This window comes from Oncorhynchus keta, chromosome 35, assembly GCF_023373465.1.
Source record: "Oncorhynchus keta strain PuntledgeMale-10-30-2019 chromosome 35, Oket_V2, whole genome shotgun sequence".
NCBI classification, from domain to species: Eukaryota; Metazoa; Chordata; class Actinopteri; order Salmoniformes; family Salmonidae; genus Oncorhynchus; species Oncorhynchus keta.
The window spans coordinates 27,504,136-27,525,818 of record NC_068455.1 but is presented as its reverse complement, the minus strand read 5'-3'; the positions used below and the strand labels follow the sequence as shown (position 1 = coordinate 27,525,818).

At 41.8% G+C, this 21,683-nt stretch overlaps 1 protein-coding gene across 9 annotated transcripts in view; it reads left to right on the top strand.

The window, feature by feature from the left end:
* LOC118368224 (serine/threonine-protein phosphatase 2A 56 kDa regulatory subunit epsilon isoform) overlaps nt 1-20,400 on the top strand; it is a 100,595-nt gene extending 80,195 nt beyond the window's left edge. For all 9 annotated transcript variants that reach the window (XM_035752145.2, XM_035752141.2, XM_035752144.2 and 6 more), the window contains 11 exons: nt 4,367-4,468; nt 5,974-6,066; nt 6,195-6,325; nt 6,422-6,481; nt 14,622-14,730; nt 15,065-15,118; nt 15,254-15,304; nt 18,049-18,168; nt 18,581-18,708; nt 18,859-18,960; nt 19,273-20,400. In XM_035752145.2, coding sequence (XP_035608038.1) covers nt 4,367-4,468; nt 5,974-6,066; nt 6,195-6,325; nt 6,422-6,481; nt 14,622-14,730; nt 15,065-15,118; nt 15,254-15,304; nt 18,049-18,168; nt 18,581-18,708; nt 18,859-18,960; nt 19,273-19,372 — 1,050 coding nt within the window. In that variant the 3' untranslated portion in view covers nt 19,373-20,400. The remainder of the gene's footprint in view (nt 1-4,366; nt 4,469-5,973; nt 6,067-6,194; nt 6,326-6,421; nt 6,482-14,621; nt 14,731-15,064; nt 15,119-15,253; nt 15,305-18,048; nt 18,169-18,580; nt 18,709-18,858; nt 18,961-19,272) is intronic.
* Nucleotides 20,401-21,683: the final 1,283 nt, after the last annotated feature.

The window sequence follows — 21,683 nt, the reverse complement described above, 5'->3', positions numbered from 1 at the left end:
ATGGAAAGATGACCAGGGCCTCCCAGGTGGTGCAGTGGTTAAGGGCGCTGTACTGCAGCGCCAGCTGTGCCATCAGAGACTCTGGGTTCGCGCCCAGGCTCTGTCGTAACCGGCCGCGACCGGGAGGTCCGTGGGGCGACGCACAATTGGCCTAGCGTCGTCCGGGTTAGGGAGGGCTTGGCTGGTAGGGATGTCTTTGTCTCATCGCGCACCACCGACTCCTGTGGCGGGCCGGGCGCAGTGCACGCTAACCAAGGTTGCCAGGTGCACAGTGTTTCCTCCGACACATTGGTGCGGCTGGCTTCCGGGTTGGATTCGCGCTGTGTTAAGAAGCAGTGCGGCTTGGTTGGGTTGTGTATCGGAGGACGCATGACTTTAAACCTTCGTCTCTCCCGAGCCCATACCGGAGTTGTAGCGATGAGACAAGATAGTAGCTACTAAAAACAATCGGATACCACGAAATTGGGGAGAAAAAGGGGTAAAAATTGAAATAGAAAAAATTTAAAAGAAAGACGACCAGGAATATGGCCGAATACAAACAATGTGGTTATTCATTCCGCAAGGCAATCAAACAAGTGAAATGTCAGTATAGGGACAAAGTGGAGTCGCAATTCAATGGCTCAGACACGTATATGGCAGGGTATACAGACAATCACGGACTACAAAAAGAAAATCAGTCACGTCACGGACACTGCCATGCTTCCAGACAAACTAAACAACTTTGCCCGCTTTGAGGATAACACCATGCCACCGAAGTGGTCACCTACCAAGGACTGTGGGCTCTCCTCCTTCGTGGCGGACGTGAATAAGACATTTTAAGTATGTTAACCCTAACAAAGCTGACTGCCCAGACGGCATCCCTAGCCGCGTCCTCAGAGCATGCGCAGACCAGCTGGCTGGTGTGTTTATGGACATTCAATCTCTCCCTATCCCAGTCTGCTGTCCCCACATGCTTCAAGATGGCCACCATTGTTCATGTACCCAAGAAGGCAAAGGTAACTGAACTGAATGACTATTGCCCCGTAGCACTAACTTCTGTTATCACAAATTGCTTTGAGAGACTAGTCAAGGATCATTTCAACTCCACCTTACCTGCCACCCTAGACCCACTAACCCAATAGGTCCACAGACGATGCAATCGCCATCACACTGCACGCCGTCCTATCCCATCTGGACAAGAGCAATACCTATGTAGGAATGCTGTTCATTGACGACAGCTCACACCTTACCTGCCACCCTAGACCCACTGCAATTTGCATACCGCCCCAATAGGTCCACAGACGATGCAATCGCCATCACACTACACACTGCCCTATCCCATCTGGACAAGAGGAATACCTATGTAAGAATGCTGTTCATTGAGTACAGCTCAGCATTCAACACCATAGTACCCTCCAAGCTCATTAAGGTGGAGGCCCTGGGTCTCAACCCCGCCCTGTGCGATTCGGTCCTGGACTTCATGACTGGCCGCCCCCAGGTGGTGAAGGTAGGAAACAACATCTCCACTTCGCTGACCGTCAACACTGAGGCCCCACAACGGTGTGTGCTAAGCCCTTTTCTGTACTCCCTGTTCACCCATGACTGCGGGGCCATGCACGCCTCCAACTCAATTATCAAGTTTGCAGACACAGTAGTAGGCTTGATAATAGAATTTGTTTAAATTAATGATTAGAATATTCCACCCTGAAACCATATAATTGTACGAAATTGATTATAGTTAGTAAAATTGTAATTAATGATGTGTGTAGTTTTAGTCAGAATTAGGGTAAAACAATATCTGTACAATATATTGTTTATAGTATCTTAATCAGACTGTCTGAGCAAAATTCGGTGCCGACCTTGGCTAGGGGCCACAGATTTGGGAGAGGGCAGGGAGTACTTCTCACGGCCTCCCTAATCTTGGGGATGACAGGAAGTATTGTGGAATTGTATTGTAGAAGTATGTGCGCCGCTATAAAATGGATGTCTTTGTATTGTGGACTTCAGAATGTTCTCGTGAATAAATTGTACTGACCTTTTGCATAAGCTGAGTCTTTGACTAATTATTATTAAACCCATGGTTTTACAGACCTCGGGGATTGGTCAAAGCTATTGATTAATTGTTATTATCATTGGGATTGAACATTCTCGTGACAAGGCTTCATCACCAACAACGACAAGACAGACTGTGGGGAGGAGGTGAGGTCACTCGGAGTGTGGTGTCAGGAAAACAACCTCACTCAACGTCAACAAAACAAAGGTTGTGGACTTCAGGAAACAGCAGAGGGAGCACCCCCCCCCTATCCACATTGAAGGGACAGCAGTGGAAAGTTAAGTTCCTCAGCGTACACATCACGGACAAACTGAAATAGTCCACCCACACATACAGTGTGGTGAAGGCGCAACAGCGCCTCTTCAACCTCAGGAGGCTGAAGAAATGTCTTGACACCCAAAAACCCTCACTAACTTTTACAGATGCACAATTGAGAGCTTCCTGTATGGCAACTGCACCGCCCACTATCGTATTGCTCTCCATAGGGTGGTGTGGTCTGCACAAGGCATCACCGGGGGCAAACTACCTGCCCTCCAGGACACCTATAGCACCTGATGTCAGATGAAGGGCATAAAGATCATCAAGGACAACAACCACCTGAGTCACTGCCTGTTCACCCCGTTATCATCCAGAAGGCGAGGTCAGTACAGGTGCATCAAAGAGACTGAGAAACAGCCATCAGACTGTTAAACAGCCATCACTAACACAGAGAGGCTGCTTCCTACATAGACTTGAAATGATTAGCCACTCTAACAAATGGATCACTAGTCACTTCATTAATGCCACTTTAATTATGTTTATGTATCTTGCATTACTTATCCCACATTTATATACTATATTTTATACCGTCTATTGCGTCTTGCCTATGCTGCTCCGTCATTGCTCATCCATATTTTTATATCGGGGCGGCAGCGTAAGCTAGTGGTTAGAGCGTTGGACTAGTAACCGGAAGGTTCCGAGTTCAAACCCCCGAGCTGACAAGGTACAAATCTGTCGTTCTGCCCCTGAACAGGCAGTTAACCCACTGTTCCCAGGCCGTCATTGAAAATAAGAATATGTTCTTAACTGACTTGCCTGGTTAAAAAAAATGTACATATTCTTATTCCACCCTTTTACCTAGATGTGTGTGTATTAGGTAGTTGTGGAATTGTTAGATTACTTGTTGATATTGCTGCACTGTCGGAACTAGAAGTACAAGCATTTCGCTACACTCAAATAACATCTGCTAACCATGTGTATGTGACCAATAACATTTTATTTGGATTTGATTTTTCATTATCCTCTAGTCTATGGATTTCACATCACTGGGAATACAGATATGTTTCTGTTGGTCACGGATACCTTAAAAAAAAGAAGGCGGGGGTGGAGCAGAACTTGTCCGTATCTGGTGTGACGAGCATTTGCCTCGTTCAGTGCGACATCTCCTTCGCATAGTTGATCAGGCTGTTGATTGTGGCCTGTGGAATATTGTACCACTCCTCAATGGGTAGCATGTCTGGTGAGTTTGCAAGGCTCTAAAACAATTTTGGAGGCGGCTTATGTAGAGAATTTAACATTCCATTCTCTGGCAACAGTTCTGGTGGACATTCCTGCAGTCAGCATGCCAATTGGAGCCTTTAACTTGACACATCTGTGACATTGTATTTTGTGATAAAACTGCACATTTTAGTGACCTTTTATTGCTCCCAGCACAAGGTGCTGTGTAATGATCCTGCTGTTTAATCGGATGGAATATCTTGGCAAAGGAGAAATGCTCACTAACAGGGATGTAAACAAATTTGTGCACAAGATTTTTGAGAAATAAGTTGTGCATATGGAACATTTACGGGATATTTTATTTGAGTTAAAGTAATTTGGGACCAACATTTGGCTAACACATGTCAACCCATGTAAAACTCTATAGAAAGTCGACACCAAATGCGTAGGTATAAAGGAGAGAGGATAAACTTGGTCAATAACACATCCATTGAAGGGAGATGTACTTCAAAGAAGAGGACTATAAACTTAATTTAAAAACTTATCAAAACAATTCAATCAGGTAACCACCTTGATTGGAATCAGGTGAGCCTACTTAAGGTGTGGGGGAAGGAAGTCCCGATCTTCAGGAAGTGGGAGTGACGGATGGTAGGTGGGGAATTTTCTGTTTGTATTCAATTTCATTTAGCTAGTTGACAAGAACAATGCTCATTGGTCAACATTTTGGTTTCACATCCGTATTGAAGTGCCTGAGTTGGCTATAAAACTGTTATATTACTCTGTGTCAATTGCCTTACTTTCCAGTGAAATCAGTGGATTTTGAAATCTTTTGATTTACCCCTTTACCCTGTCTTCCAGGTGTCTTACAACATATTCCGGACCCTTCCGCCCACGGACAGTAGTGAGTTTGACCCAGAGGAGGATGAACCCACACTCGAGGCCTCATGGCCGCACTTACAGGTAACAGCATAGGCTAGAATTGATGTATAAGTTTTTGTGAGTATTCGTTCTGTCTTCAATTGGAGACCGAGCCCCCCCCCCATGAGAACCTTCCTGGTGTCATAGCTATTTTTGATATAATGTTCGTTTGTATGTGGACATTTGAGCTGGTGTTGAGCGTGTACTGTTTCTCGGTCCCTGATTTAGTAAGATTTTATTACGGGTCTATTGTCAGGTGCTCATTCTCTCACCACCGTTTCTTTGGAACTGCTGCTCTGCCTCCTTAACCCCTCTGACGTGCCGCTAGCCAACCACCTCGACAACATCCGGTGAAATTGCAGTGCCAAATTCAAAATACAGAAATAGTCATAATAAACATTCATAAAAATACAAGTGTTATACAACAGCTTAAAGATGAATTTCTTGTTAATCCAGCCGCTTTGTCAGATTTCAAAAAGGCTTTACGGCAAAAGCATACCATGCGATTATCTGAGGACAGCACCCTGCTTACAAAAGCATACAAACATTTTCCAACCAAGTAAAGGAGTCACAAAAGTCAGAAATGGCGATAAAATGAATCACTTACCTTTTGAAGAGCTTAATCTGGTTGCAGACACAATAAATGTTTGTTTTGTTCGATAAAGTCCCTCTTTATATCCCAAAAACTCAGTTTTGTTGGCGCGTTTTGTTCAGTAATCCACTGGCTCAAAGGCTGTCAAAGCATGCAGACGAATACATCCTAATAGTAATGGTAAAGTTTGACGAAACATGTCAAACGATGTTGATAATTAATCCTCATGTTGTCAATTGTCTAAATAATCAATAATATTTAAACCGTACAATAGCGTATTCAATAGAAAGGAAAAACAACAAACAACAGCATGCTTCCTCAGTCCACTGACAGAAAGGTCTCATTCTTCTTAATTTTTTAGAAAACAAGCCTGAAACAATGTCTAAAGACTGTTGACATCTAGTGGAAGCCATAGGAACTGCAATCTGGGTCCTAACCCAGATAGATACTCAATAGAGTATCAATAGATACTCAATAGGCATTCAATTGAAAACCACCCACATCAAAAAAAAACCACTTCCTGGATGGATTTTCCTCAGGTTTTCGCCTACCATATCAGTTATGTTATAGTCACAGACATTATTTTAACAGTTTTGGAAACTTTAGTGTTTCTTTCCAAATCTACCAATTATATGCATATCCTAGCTAAATAGATAAAATAGATTAAATAGATGCTTATCTCAAGTAAATTCTTCCTGGTAAAATTTTTTTTTTCTTTATTATATTTCCAAAGCAACAGCCATGTTCATTTGACCACATTTTGAGATTAACCCGCCTAGTCATAAGCCCCTCCCCATGGCCTTCTTGTAACCATGGTTACCACTTAAGGTACTAGTGACCCTACCCATGATTTGCCTCTGACCTTTGACCTCCTCTGCTCCATAGCCTTACCTTTGTTTTATGAATCTCCATCCCTTAACATCTCCATCTCGCTCTTTCTTTCACTGTATCATAGCTGGTGTATGAGTTCTTCATACGATTCTTGGAGAGTCAAGAATTCCAGCCCAGCATTGCCAAAAAGTACATAGACCAGAAATTTGTTCTACAGGTGAGTGAGACTGTTACATTGAGGCTGCACTTTAAAAAATGTAGACTAGTGTTGTACATGTTTAAGGAGTTTGTAGTTGTTTCATCTTTTTCTTTCCCTTTTTGTTCTTTCTCCCTGGCTCTCTGTAGCTCTTGGAGCTATTTGACAGTGAGGATCCTCGGGAGAGAGACTACCTGAAAACAGTCTTACACAGAATCTATGGGAAATTCCTGGGGCTGAGGGCTTTTATACGAAAACAGATCAATAATATTTTTCTACGGTAAGACAGCGCTCTTCATTCTCCTCTACTCAGACCGTTTTGGTACTTTCACTGATGTTTCACTAACGTTTATCCACTCTCTCCTCTCTCGTAAAGTTTTGTTTATGAGACTGAGCACTTTAACGGGGTTGCTGAGTTACTGGAGATCTTGGGAAGGTATGTGACCCTGGATTAATTTATGGTTAGTTCTGATGCCTTTGTTCTCAGGTGCTGTCTTAACCCTTTACACTTGTGGGAATTTGACTATATGGATAGGGATAAATTGAAGTGTTTCTTACAAAATAAATATGAAAGGAATATGCCTAAGCATGGTATCAATTGAAAAGGAACAGTTTGGATATTATGGGAAACGTATTAGACCAAAGTTGAGGACGTAACAGGTTCACCTGACACAAGACTGAATCCAAACATTACACTGTGTATTTTACATTTACTGTACTTTTTGTCGATAACGAAATCTAGAAATACTCTGGATACATTCACTAACATTATAAGAATAGTTGCAATACAAGACAAATAAATGACAAGGGTTTGAGTGAGAGGACTAACTGGTGTCTCAGTGGTCACACAACTCTCAAATGTGCACAGTTCCTAAGTAATTTCAATGCACTTTTATGACTCCGTATTCAATTAAGGTGATTTTTATTTTTTATTTTGCTCTCCTATAGTGGTTCTTCCTTTAAAAGTTATGAGTTTATGCCGTGACCCTTTGTGGTAGACGGTGGCATTCTGTCATTGCACCACACTATCACAAGGGGGAGTTAAAACTCTGCTCTATCGGAAGTCTAAACTGTGGCAATTAATGGAGGCGTTTTCCATCTGAAAGTCTCTCCTCTGGCAGTCCTGCATCAGGCAACAATAACAAAAACTATCTTTGGTCCTGGAGCTAAGAGAGAACTTTGGTAAATAACATGGGGGTATTTCACTTGACATTTGGACTAACGATTTTCCGAAAATAGGCGTGGTGAGCTTTTGGTTTCTCTCCCGCTAAAAACAGAAATCATTCTAAGTAACAAACTGGCTTTATTTACAAATTATTAAGAATGTCTCACCCCATGTTAAAGAATGGCCTTTTACCCTTTAAGTGTTCACTTTTGGTTATTTGAAACAATAATCTCCAAAATATTGTTATTTTTTTTAAACAAACCGATTATTATTAACCCTGCATTATAATTATATAAAAGCCCCTTAGATATTCTCACAGATTAGATTTTTATTTAGACTCCTCCAATCCGCCAAATGTTGTTATTGGCGGAGAGTCACGTCGTTGGCGGAGAGTCGGGCAGCATTGGCGGAGTTGGAGAGGGCGAAGAACAAGATGGAGTCACAATCCATGCCAGGCAAACATGCAGATTATTTCTACCACATTTTAGTTGCAACAACTTTGATCTGGTTTAAATCAGGAGACCTACATGTAGAGATGGAAAAACATATTTGTAGATATACTGTAGGCCTACCGTAGGCGACATGAGTCTCACTGGTGTTGAGTAAGGTGCTGTTAAGTGTTGTAGGTCTTATTTTTAATTAACCTTTATTTTACTACTTAACGGTCTACTTACTCTGCTGGTGTCTTGACCCAGTTTATGCCTTCATTTGCAATGCAAACCATATTGAACTACTTTGGGAATAAATGGAAGGGAGAAAAAGTGGAGAACTTCTCTGTCGGCCCTTGAAGGCCTTTTGAAAACAATTAATGAACATGCACCTGTGGAACGGTCGTTAAGACACTAACAGCTTACAGACGGTAGGCAATTAAGGTCACAGTTATGAGAACTTTGGACACTAAAGAGGCCTTTCTACTGACTTTGAAAAGCACCAAAGGAAAGATGCCCAGGGTCCCTGCTCATCTGCGTGAATGTGCCTTAGGCATGCTACAAGGAGGCATGAGGACTGCAGATGTGGCCAGGGCAATAAATTGCAATGTCCGTACTGTGAGACGCCTAAGACAGCGATACAGGGAGACAGGACGGACGGCTGATCGTCCTCACAGTGGCAGACCACGTGTAACAACACCTGTACAGGATCGGTACATCCGAACATCTCACCTGCGGGACAGGCACAGGATGGCAACAACTGCCCGAGTTACACCAGGAACGCACAATCCCTCCATCAGTGCTCAGACTGACCACAATAGGCTGAGAGAGGCTGGACTGAGGGCTTGTAGGCCTGTTGTAAGGCAGGTCCTCACCAGACATCACCGACAACAACGTTACCTATGGGCACATACACTAATACATGTATTTTTTTAAATTTCTTTAAATAGTAGTCGCTGTCCATGGTTCTGAAACACATCAGTGCGCTGTTAAATTAGTGCCTTTTCCTAGACTATATTGCTATGTGCACAATAGCAAAGTTAACCAGCTTATTGGTGTAGTGGAGCCCTTGCCTTATTGTCTATGAAAAGTGAGGAGGAAGGAAACCCCAACTTAATTAGGTCTATAATCAATAGACAATAAATGTTGCTGGCTTTATAAATAATATGCAGTGTCTTCGGAAACTATTCAGACCCCTCCACATTTTGTTACTTAGTCTATAGTCTATAGGTAAATAGCTCACCCTTTTTCACCTACCTCATTCCCATACTGTTTTTATACTGTTTTTATTTATTTACTTTTCTGCTCTTTTGCACACCAATATCTCTACCTGTACATGCCCATCTGATCATTTATCACTCCAGTGTTAATCTGCAAAATTGTATTATTCGCCTACCTCCTCATGCCTTTTGCACACATTGTATATAGACTGCCCATTTTTTTCTACTGTGTTATTGACTTGCTAATTGTTTACTCCATGTGTAACTCTGTGTTGTCTGTTCACACTGCTATGCTTTATCTTGGCCAGGTCGCAGTTGCAAATGAGAACTTGTTCTCAACTAGCCTACCTGGTTAAATAAAGGTGAAAATAAAAAAAAAATAAACTTTACAGCCTTATTCTAAAATGGATTAAATACATTTCCCTCTCAGCAATCTACACACAATACCCTATAATGACAAAGTGACAACAGGATTTTAGAAATGTTTACATTAATATTTACATAATTATTCAGACCATTATTCAGACCCTTTGCTGTGAGACTCAATTGAGCTCAGGTTTCCATTGATCATCCTTGAGATGTTTCTACAACTTGAGGGGAGTCCACCTGTGGTAAATTCAATTGTTTGGACATGATTTGGAAAGGCACACACCTGTCTATATAATGTCCCACAGTTGACAGTGCATGTCAGAGTAAAGACCAAGCCATGAGGTCGAAGGAATTGTCCATAGAGCTCCAGGATTGGGAAGGGTACCACAAATGTCTGCAGCATTGAAGTCCCCCAAGAACACAGTGGCCTCCGTCGTTTTTAAGTTGAAGTTTGGAACCACCAGGACTCTTCCTAGAGCTGGCCGCTTGGCCAAACTGAGCAATCGTGGGAGAAGGGCCTTGGTCAGGGAGGTGACTAAGAACCCGATGTTCACTCTGACAGAGCTCTAGATTTCCTCTGTGGAGATGGTTGTCTTTTTGGAAGGTTCTCCCATCTCTGCAGCACTCCAGCAATCAGGCCTTTATGGTAGTGGCCAGATGGAAGCCACTCCTCAGTAAAAAAAAACACATGGTGTAATTTGCCAAAAGGCACCCAAAGACTCAGACCATGAGAAACCAGATTCTCCGGTCTGATGAAACCAAGATTGAACTGTCTGGTCTGAATGCCAAACGTCACGTATGGAGGAAACCTGGCACCATCCCTATGGTGAAACATGGCGGTGGCAGCATCATGCTGTAAGATTAGTTTTTTTCACCTTTATTTAACCAGGTAGGCAAGTTGAGAACAAGTTATCATTTACAATTGTGACCAGGCCAAGATAAAGCAAAGCAGTTCGACATATATAACAACACAGAGTTACACATGGAGTAAAACAAACACACAGTCAATAATACAGTAGAAATATAAGTCTATACAATGTGTGCAAATGAGGTAAGGGAGGTAAAGGCAAAAAAGACCATGGTGGCGAAGTAAATACAATATAGCAAGTAAAACACTTGAATGGTATATTTGCAGTGGAAGAATGTACAAAGTAGAAATAAAAATAATGGGGTGCAAAGGAGCTAAATAAATAAATACAGTAGGGGAAGAGGTAGTTGTTTGAGCTAAATTATAGATGGGCTGTGTACAGGTGCAGTAATCTGTGAGCTGCTCTGACAGCTGGTTCTTAAAGCTAGTGAGGGAGATAAGTGTTTCCAGTTTCAGAGATTTTTGTAGTATGTTCCAGTCATTGGCAGCAGAGAACTGGAAGGAGAGGGTCCAAAGGAAGAATTGGTTTTGGGGGTAAACACACTGAACTCTATCAGAGAAGTACTTGGTGAACCAGGCGAGGCAATCATTTGAGAAACCAAGGCTATCGAGTCTGCCGATGAGGATGTGATGATTGACAAAGTCGAAAGCTTTGACCAGGTCAATGAGTACGGCTGCACAGTATTGTCTCTTATCGACGGCGGTTAAGATATTGTGGGATGAGTGGGATGTCCGCAGCTGCTTTCCAATCTGTGGGAATCTCAGACGACACGAGAGGTTGAACAGGCTAGTAATAGGGGTTGCAACTATTTCGGCAGATCATTTTAGAGAGAAAGGGTCCAGATTGTCTAGCCTGGCTGATTTGTAGGGGTCCAGATTTTGCAGCTCTTTCAGAACATCAGCTGACTGGATTTGGGAGGAGGAGAAATGGGGAAGGCTTTGGCGAGTTGCGGTGGGGTGTACAGTGCAGTAGACCGGGGTAGGGGTAGCCAGGTAAAGCATGGCCAGCCGTGCGACAGAGTTTCCTATCCTCAGTGCAGTGGGCAGCTGGGAGGAGGTGTTCTTATTCTCCATGGACTTTACAGTGTCCCAGAACTTTTTTTAGTTTTTGTTGCAGGAAGCAAATTTCTGCTTGAGAAAGCTAGCCTTGGCTTTTCTATCTGCCTGTGTATATTTGTTTCTAACTTTCCTGAAAAGTTGCATATCACGGGGGCTGTTCGATGCTAATGCAGAATGCCAAAGGATGTTTTTGTGTTGGTAAAGAGCATTCAGGTCTGGAGAGAACCAATGGCTATATGTGTTCCTGGTTCTACATTTCTTGAATGGGGCATGCTTATTTAAGATGGTGAGGAAGGCATTTAAAAAAAATAACCAGGCATCCTCTACTGACGGGATGAGGTAAATATCCTTCCAGGATACCCAGGCCAGGTCGATTAGGAAGGCCTGCTCGCTGAAGTGTTTCAGGGACTTTTTTTTTCAACAGCAGGGACTGAGACTAGTCAGGATTGAGGCAAAGATGAACGGAGTAAAGTTCAGCGAGAGCCTTGATGAAAACATGCTCCAGAGCGCTCAGGACCTCAGACTGGGGTGAAGGTTCACCTTACAACAAGACAACGACCTTAAGCATACAACCAAGGCAACACAGGAGTGGCTTCGGGACAAGTCTCTAAATGTCCTTGAGTGGACCAGCCGAACTTGAACCTGATTTAAACATGTCTGGAGAGACCTGAAAATAGCTTTGCTGCAGCGCTCCCCATCCAACATGGCAGAGCTTGAGAGGATCTGCAGAGAAGAATGGGAGAAACTACCCAAATACAGGTGTGTCGAGCTTATAGCGTCATACCCAAGGAGACTCATGGCTGTAATCGCTGCCAAAGGTATTTCAACATAGTAATGAGTAAAGGGTCTGAATACTTATGTAAATATGATATTTCCGTTTAACATTTTTGATAAATTAGCAAACATTTCTAAAAACCTGTTTTTGTTTTGTCATTATGGGTTGTTGTGTGTAGACTGGGCAGAGGGCAAAAACTTTCTCATTTTATTTGTCACGTGCTGAATACAACAGGTGAAGAACTTAGTGAAATACTTACAAGCCCTTAACCAACAATGCAGTTTTAAGAAAAATAATAAATTCCAAAATAATTAAAGCGCAGCAGTAAATAACAATCGCAAGGCTATATAAAGGGGGTACCGGTACAGTGTCAATGTGCGGGGGCACCGGTTAGTCGAGGTAATATGGGGGCAGAAGCCTCTTGGACCTAGACTTGGTGCTCTGGTACCGCTTGCCGTGCGGTAGCAGAGAGAACAGTCTATGACTAGGGTGGCTGGAGTCTTTGACAATTTTTAGGGCCTTCCTCTGACACCGCCAATTTAATCAATTTCAGAATATGGCTGTAACTTAACAAATGTGGGAAAAGTCAAGGGGTCTGAATACTTTACGGATGCACTGTATATCTACATAAATAAGACAGATCCTGCTTCTGTTGCTGGTTTGAGTGTTTAATAGCCTACTGATTCTGTGAGCATCAAGCCTCGCAACATGTTAAGTAAAACACTTGACAAATTCTGCTGTTTTTATCTTTGCTTTGTACTTTATTTCTTTAGAACCGCCTCTGGTATTATACAATGTATTTAGTGTTGACCCTGTTCCATATTGTCCAAAAAATTATATTCATAATAATGCTCTTTTTTTTCTTGATCTACTTATTGTTATTATTACTATTATGATCATTATCGTAATAAGTAATGTCATCATTAGTAGGCTTAGTATAGCAGCCTTGTACAACCACCATTGAGCTGTAGGCCTAAGAGCGCATCCTGTTTAGTCTCTATACTGTAACTTACTTAGGTCTGCCTATATTTCAATATTTGTATAGGCTACTGTATCAATCAGTCATTAATGTCATCACATTGTATACGAGTCATTCAAGAGTTGAAATGCAATCAAGCATTTTAGTTTAAAATAAAGCTAGCCTTGAATAATTAGCTTAAATAATAAATAAACCGTTCTATTATGGAAATTGCATTCACAATGCAGCTGTTTTTAGTCTTTGATGTAATAAAGGCTTAGCAAAAAAGTTACAACAGACTGGTACGCTTAGAATTTATTTAGTGTTTACATTGTTCCCAAAGGTCAGAAATTATATTGTAATTTAACTGCACCTGTTTGGCACACATAATATGCACGTAGTGCTTGCTCCTTACCTTATTTTTCTTGAGTTCCAGTCTTTTCCACAATTAATCAAATTTCACACATCTGACTTCCCCTTTACCTCATGAGCAACCAGTAAACATTCCCCCATTTTTAGTTTTTGTCACGTCCTCTGCATCCATTTTGCTGTTAATGTTCGGAGTTTGTTATAACCAATTTATTGATGTGCTTATGCTATAGGTCAGGCCCTATTGGTCAAGTGCATTTAATGCATACATGTGTCACGTAAAGAGATCAAGGGTTGAGGGAATAGAGAATGTTTTTTTTCTAAACAAATGAGGGCTTTCATTAACACAACTTTTCTGTCAGAATTCTGTAATTATATTGCAGTTTCAGCAACACGAACTGTGCGATAAACACTGGTAGGCGCTACAGCATGGAAGAGAGAGCGGTGCTCATCACACAATTACTCAGTCTTTGTCTTTTAACACAAAGTAGCAACTCTGAGGCTGGTACAATCAAATCAATTGCTAGTCGTACTCAGTCTTCTCATTTGTGTGTCTTAATTATTTAATCAAACCGTGTGCTTAAAGCATCAGTCAAGCTCAGTGAATATAGTTGATTTGATTAAAACACATAGGATGTGTCTATGGAAAATTACATGTTTAAACATTTTGACCAATCGATTGGTTTAACGAACAGACAATTCTTGATCGACCAAGATTTTTTGGGGTTTGGGACAGACAACCTTAGACTCACGGGTGTTTGACATGCTTGTATGACATCCAAAGCACTATTTATTATAATCCTCAATGTCGCATCTTTCAAAATGGATTGACTCCTCTTAATTTACAGCATTTCCCTCACTCGGACAACAAAAAAACGTGCGCAAGTTGCCCAATTAGCAGGAGGAGGGTTGGGAGCAACATCTTGCCACGTGCGGTGCTCAACTTCCGATACTCTGTCAGTCAAAAACCCATACAGCCATGTGAAGCGCAGAGCCTGAGCTCTGATGTAGTTTATAGCATTTTACTGTACAACCACTGCAATCCTATTTAGGTGCTTATTAGTGTCCAAATCTGCTGGCTACAAGTGTAAAGGGTTAAAGGATTTACCATTTCATCATCTTTGGGTCTTAGTTCTGTAGCCCAGGCTAAAGCTTGTTGGTAACTTTGCATAAAGTAGCTACAGTACCTGTGTAATTTCTGTTGGCCCATGTAAAAGCTATTGATCCTTAATGTATCTTTGCCTCAGTCTTGTTGACATTGATTCTCCAGTAAGCTTTATACTAAATTCTTGTCTCTTTGTACTGACATGTGTAATTTGCCATCCTGGCTTAGCGATGCGTTTCTCCTCTCCCACTCTCTTGCAGCATAATCAATGGATTTGCCCTGCCGCTCAAAGCAGAGCACAAACAGTTTCTGGTCAAAGTGTTGATCCCCCTCCACACTGTCAGGAGCCTGTCTCTCTTCCACGCACAGGTACTGTGTGTATGACTGTGTGCAATCATACTTTTGTTGATGTTCAACATCCGGGTTTGGTTCTCCAACCCTGTTCCTGGAAAACTACCCTCCTGTTGGTTTTTGCTCCAACCCCAATTGGAACTTATCAACCAGCTAAATATTAGAATTGGGTGCACTAGATTATGGTTGGAGAAAACTGACAGGATGGTAGCTCTCCAGAAACAGGTTTGGAGAGCCCTGTTCTACATGATTGAGTCTGTCCAGTGAGTCGATCCTAATTGGTATTCCACATTTTCCAACCATAACATTGACAATGTGTTATGTTTTTCTTTATTGCAACTTATTTTTCCAGTTGGCGTATTGCATTGTACAGTTCCTAGAGAAAGACCCAGCGTTAACAGAACCAGTAAGTGTTATCTCCCCCATGGTCACACCACCTTGTAATCAGAAGGGCCTTTTAATCAGTCACCGTCTCCCTTCAGTCACACATTTCTCTCTCGCATCTATCGCTCTCACATCTATTAATCTAATCTATCTATAGGTCATCAGGGGCTTACTGAAGTTCTGGCCAAAAACCTGCAGTCAAAAAGAGGTAAGAGCACTGGAAGTTTCCCTTCCTTGGTCTGGAGCACTGAGCTGCTAATGTTAATGGGAGTTTAGATCTGTTACCTAGATAGTAACGACCTGATGTGTTGTCCTGCTCAGGTGTTTGTAACTGTGTTCTTAGGTGATGTACCTCCGGTGTGTTCCCCTAGGATAATGACTTCTCCAAAAAGTTAAATGGAATTAGGAGTCCAATCAATGAGACGAGATTGGAGATGTTGGTTAGAGCTGCCTGGCAAAATAGTCTGTGGACAGATGAAACTACAGTTGAGTTGTTTGGAAGAAACACAACACTGTGTAGAGAAAAAAAGGCACAGCACAGCACACCAACATCAACCTCATCCCAACTGTAAACTATGGTGGAGGGAGCATCATGGTTTGGGGCTGCTTTGCTGCCTCAGGGCCTGGACAGCTTGCTGTCATCGACAGAGCCCTGACCTTAACCCGATTTGAAATGTTGTGGCATGACCTTGAGAGCAGTTCACACCAGACATCCCAAGAATATTGCTGAACTGAAAAAGTTTTGTAAAGACGAATTGTCTAAAATTCCTTCTGACCGTTTTGCAGGTCTGATCCGCAACTACAAAAAACACTTGGTTGAGGTTGTTGCTGCCAAAGGGGAGGGTCAACCAGTTATTAAAACCAAGGGTTCACATACTTTTCCCACCCTGCACTGTGAATTTTTACACGTGTTCAATAAAGACATGAAAACATTATAATTGTGTGTTATTAGTTTAAGCAGACTAGACAAACAAATTGTTGTGACCTAGATGGAAGATCAGATCAAATTTTATGACCAATTTATGCAGAACTCCAGGTATTTCCGAAGGGTTCACATACTTTTTCTTGCCATTGTACTTGCCCCAGACCCGTCTTAGTGGAAGCAGAATTAGAGATTGTCATGGGTGTTTCACAATCGCAGAATAAAAGACCTCCACCTGCCTTTTCTCATATCAGACATCCTACACAGCAATGCCATAATTGCAAAGAAAGGTTACATAGGCCTACACTATGTAGCTGCTTGCTTGCTTGCTTATAACATAATTTACACGTCACTTGTGTAAATAATAAGATTCAGTTTTACAATCTGAGTGTCTAGCATGACAAAACAAATGAGCATTTCGTGTTTACATTTACATAACTGCCATTCGAGTGCATAAACAGTAAACCTATATTCACTGAAATTCACAGAATAACTCTATTTATAAACACTGTACAAATCACAATTTTATTAGGCTAGTGGCCGTTTTTAGGACATTAAACAAGCAGCAAGGACATATCAAGTCTGATCTACCTAATGATTATCCCGTTGGGGTAAACAATGCAGATGGAGCATTCAGCCATGAAGCCACGATGCTGCATCAGGCTTCATGTGATAATGTTTATTGTTAAAATAGCACACCTGCCTGCAATATGGACCATGTATAGGCCCTAAATAAATACATTTTCTTCAATATGCTATTGGGCTCCTTTCTAGGGGGAATATTACATGTTAAGGCTTTTTATGAAGTGTCATATGTTAAGGCTTTTCAATGAGTGTACAAAACATTTAGGTGTCTAACAGCGTGAGGGAGTTTGTTCCACCATTAAGTTTTGACTGGGCTGAGCGGGAACTGTACTTCCTCAGTGGTGCAGGCCCCAGTGTCCTTGTTTTTGCCTCAGAGCCTGGAGAACTGCCTCAATTTGTCTGGGCATGGACTACAATGTGTCAAGCTGGATGAGTTGTAGGGGTTTAATGGCACAGGCAGGGAGCCCAGCCAACAGCCAGTAACAGGGATGCTGGACCATGTTGATTCCAATGCTTCCCACAGTTGTCAAGTTGGTAGGATGTCCTTTGGGTGGTGGACCAATCTTTATACACACAGGAAACTGTTGAGAGTGGAAAAACCCAGCAGCTTTGCAGTTCTTGACCCACTCAAACCGGTTCACTTGGCACCTACTACCATACTCCGTTCGAAGGCACTTAAATCTTTTGGCTCCCGAGTGGCGCAAGGCACCGCATCTCAGTGCTAGATGTGTCACTACAGACCCTGGTACGATCCCGGGCTATATCACAACCGGCTGTGATCGGGGGTCCCATAGGGTGGCGCACAATTGGCCCAGCGTTGTCCGGGTTTGGCCGTCATTGTAAAATAAGAATTTGTTTTAACTGACTTACCTAGTTAAATTAAACAATAATTCACCCTCTGAATGGCACACATGCACTATCCATGTCACAAAGCTTAAAAATTGGTGGCGTAGCTGGTCAGTCTGTCATGGAGAGAGGTGTTCCTAATGTGTTGTGCGCTCAGTGTTTAAAAAAAAATAATTGTATTTTACTTTTATTTATTTAACTAGGCAAGTCAGTTAAGGACAAATTCTTATTTTCAATGAAGGCCTAGGAACAGTGGGTTAACTGCCTTGTTCAGGGGCAGAACAACAGATTTGTATGTCCTCATTGAGAGTTGGCATGGTTTAATTTTTGTATTCCAATCAGTGTAAATATCAGATTGTATGGTTGGCTATAATGGCCTATACGGTACTTGCCCAGACTGCAAATTAAACCCCCCCATGATTGAAATTCTGCATGCATAACTTGCTTTCCTGTGATCTGGCCCAGGCCAGTAATTTTCTCATTCAGGACAGTAGTTTATACTTGTTACTGGCCTGGTGTTCCACAATCTAATTTACCTGAATGTCAAACCCTGTCAGGTGATGTACCTCAGGTGTGTTTGTAACTGTGTGTGTTCTCAGGTTATGTACCTGGGGGAGCTGGAGGAGATCCTAGACGTGATTGAGCCGACACAGTTCGTCAAGATCCAGGAGCCGCTTTTCAAACAGATCTCCAGATGCGTATCCAGCCCACACTTCCAGGTCAGTCTATAGAGAAGGACACAAATCCTGGCGGGTTTTTAGGTCAATGCTGTCTGACTGCCTTGGGATGTCCCTATCCTAAACCCTAATCTTAACCCATACTCTTACCATAACAACCTGTCCCTGACCTACCACTTCCCTTATTTAATCTTCAAAGGGTTAGGGAAGTCCCAAGGGTCCCGGCTAGTACGGACCCTGGTTTTTAGTGGTAATCTCAGCATATCTATGGTGCTCTTATAAGTACATGGTTGTTGTTGGAGGGTTTAGCCTTGTCCCAGATCTGTTTGTTCTGTATAGCTAACTTCTAGGGTCATTGTCATGACAACAACCATAGGATCACAAAATAAATCTGAAAAGAGGCTAGTGCGTATGGGTGTAGGTATTGTGTATTAAATCTCTGTGACCCTGGCAGGTGGCAGAGAGGGCCCTGTACTACTGGAACAACGAGTACATCATGAGTCTGATTGAGGAGAACTCCAGCGTTATCTTACCCATCATGTTCGCCAGCCTGTACAGGATCTCCAAAGAACACTGGAACCCGTGAGTCCACCTCAACACACCCTCACACAGATTGGTCCTATCAAAAAACTTTATTTATCACCTTGTATTTGTTTTCATTAGAGAGAACATAAGTTGTGAAAGAGTTGAAATTGGCTGTTTTTTTTACATGTTTTTTATTTTGCCTTGAAGGGCGATAGTGGCGTTGGTGTACAACGTACTGAAAGCCTTCATGGAGATGAACAGTACCTTATTTGATGAGCTCACAGCTACTTACAAGTCAGACCGCCAGCGGTAAGATATGCTGCATCATTAATGGTGCCTCTGTGGTGTGGTCCTGCATAGTGCTGTTGTGTTAAGCGTGTATAGTTTTAGACACCTATTCAAATAGGCCCATGCTCACTACACGGAAAATTACTGTACAGAAAAATTACTGTTTGTTTTTATGCAGAGTAACACTTTTTTTCCCTCATACACTGTCTGGTGTGTGTAATATTGTCATTCTTGACTCTAGCAGGATAAGGATATGTACTTAGTGGTGGAAAACCCAGTAGTAATATCTCAGTAATCTGCAGCTAGTCCTGCCTCCCCCCGTACTGTCTGCAGTGAGAAGAAGAAGGAGAAGGAGAGGGAGGAACTTTGGAAGAAGTTAGAGGACCTGGAGCTGAAGAGGAGCCTTAGGCGTGACGGGATAATTCCCACTTAACGAAGCGCCACGCTCCTCTCCCATCCATGTCCACCGGAGCACGCCCCGTGGATCCTGTGCGGCCATCTGGAACGGCATGGAGCGACCGCGTTTTTTTGTTGTTTTTTTCTGTATAGTGTGCGACTTACTTTATGGTAGATTCACACGTTGTTTCATTATTTCAACAGCACTGTAAATAACTTTTATCCTTAAACTGCCATTATTGCGAAATAAAAATTGTAAAAAAAATAAAACGCGATAAGGAACTTGTGTGGGGGTAAAAATATACTTTGGACATTAAGACTTGAAATGAACAGCAAAGTTAAAACAATCTGTTAACTTCCCTCCTATTTGAGAACCCTACCCACTCTCCTTGAATACAAACCCATTTTCCATATCTGTTTCTACTCTTTCTCTCTCCTCTCTGTCCCTCTCACACTTTGGTGCTTCTGTACCTCTCTCCCTTTTGTGGGACGTCCTGAGAGATACCTGGGAGGCCCCGCCCTGACCAAGAGGGCACCCCTTCTCTCTGTAAGGACCACCCTCTGACCCCTCCTGACCTGACTCATGCTGAAGCCATGCTGGTATTATATTATATGGACCCATTAGCCATGAGGAAATGAATTTAACCCCTCCTCCAAGAGGCGAACATGTTAAGGTCCTGTATGTACAGGGACTAAAATAAAATAAAAACAAAGGAAGATCTCCATACACATACTTACATTCATTCTCTCGCACAATTTTTCTCCCCACTTCCACATTTGTTTCTTTTCACTTGTGTGTGTCTCTCCCCAATGATTGATTGGTTTCTGTCACTTCAGTTGTCTCTTTTGTTTTGTGGACTTTGACCCTGCAGTACCAGGTAGCCTGGTATCAGTCTGGTACTGGTACCCTCCAGCCACACAGAAAATAGGATTTTTTTTTTTTTTTTACGATTGCGAGCTATAGAGGAGCACCAAACTCGCCTATTGTGAAAAGGAGTGTCACTCCCAAGTGTGCTTTACACAGTATTACAAATCTGTATATTGTTATTAAACGCAGTACACTGATATATTGTATCTTGTAGTAATTTTGCATATATTTTTGCTTAGGAACAGCCAAGAAGTATTCTGTATGAGTTAATATGGAACAAGACTATCTGGTATTTAAGATTAGTTTTTTCTCTGTTTCCTTCTTGGTTTTTAATCTCTCATTTGGGGATTTTTATTGTTTCTTTGACCATCAGATATTTTTTATTGTGGATTGGAAGAGGGAATGGCAGAGAGGGAAGGCTTGGCCCAAGTTCTTATCCTGTTTAAATTTACATTAAGTTCAGCATTGTTGCCCCCTTAAATAGTTTGTGCTTTAGGGTGGCCCAGATTTAATATGAATGAAAAGAAGAAAAAAGGGGTTGAAGAAATACACGTTTATTTAAAAAATAATAATAATTAAACCTGTTTTGTGATGAAAGCTCAGATGCTGGATTGCTTTATTTTCAGACAGCATACCACTGTTTACTTTGTGTATATGATGGAGAGGTGAAAAATACATGAAGGCGTCATGAGTTTTTGATTGTTGCTTAGCTACTCCGCTATGTATTTCATGACTAATTGATTCTGCTTGTCACTTGGCTACTCAAGCAAGTCAGCAACAACTAAAGTAGTCTGCAGTCAACATAGACCCGTCTCAATATCCTTTGGTATGATGAATGATCGATTACAGGAGTTTACTCATTGTTTGTTAAATTGCTTTGGTTCACCAATAATTAGCAGAATGTGAGTTTTGTTTTTCAGTTTTTAAAACCTCTCTGGGATGCTAGTGTCCCACCTCGCCAACAGCCAGTGAAATTGCAGGGTGCCAAATTCAAACAAATCTCATAAATAAAATTCCTAAAACATACAAGTATTTTACACCATTTTAAAGAAACTTCTTGTTAATCCAGCCACAGTGTCTGATTTCAAAAAGGCTTTTACGGCGAAAGCAAAAACCTAATTTGAAATTGGCGTGTTATGTTCAGAAATGCATTCTCAAACAAACGTCCGGTGAAATTGCAGAGAGCCATATCAAATTACCGAAATACTCATCATAAACATTGATGAAAGATACAAGTGTTATACATAGGATTAAAGAAACTTCTTGTTAATGCAGCCGCTGTGTCCGATTTCAAAAAAGCTTTACGGTGATGGCACACAATGAGATTGTTAGGTCAGCGCCGAGCCACAGAAAACCATAGTCATTTTCCAACCAAGGAGAGGTGTCACAAAAGTCAGAAATAGTGTTAAAATGAATCACTTACCTTTGATCTTCATCTGATGAAACTCCCAGGTCTCCATGTTAGACAATTGTTAGTTTT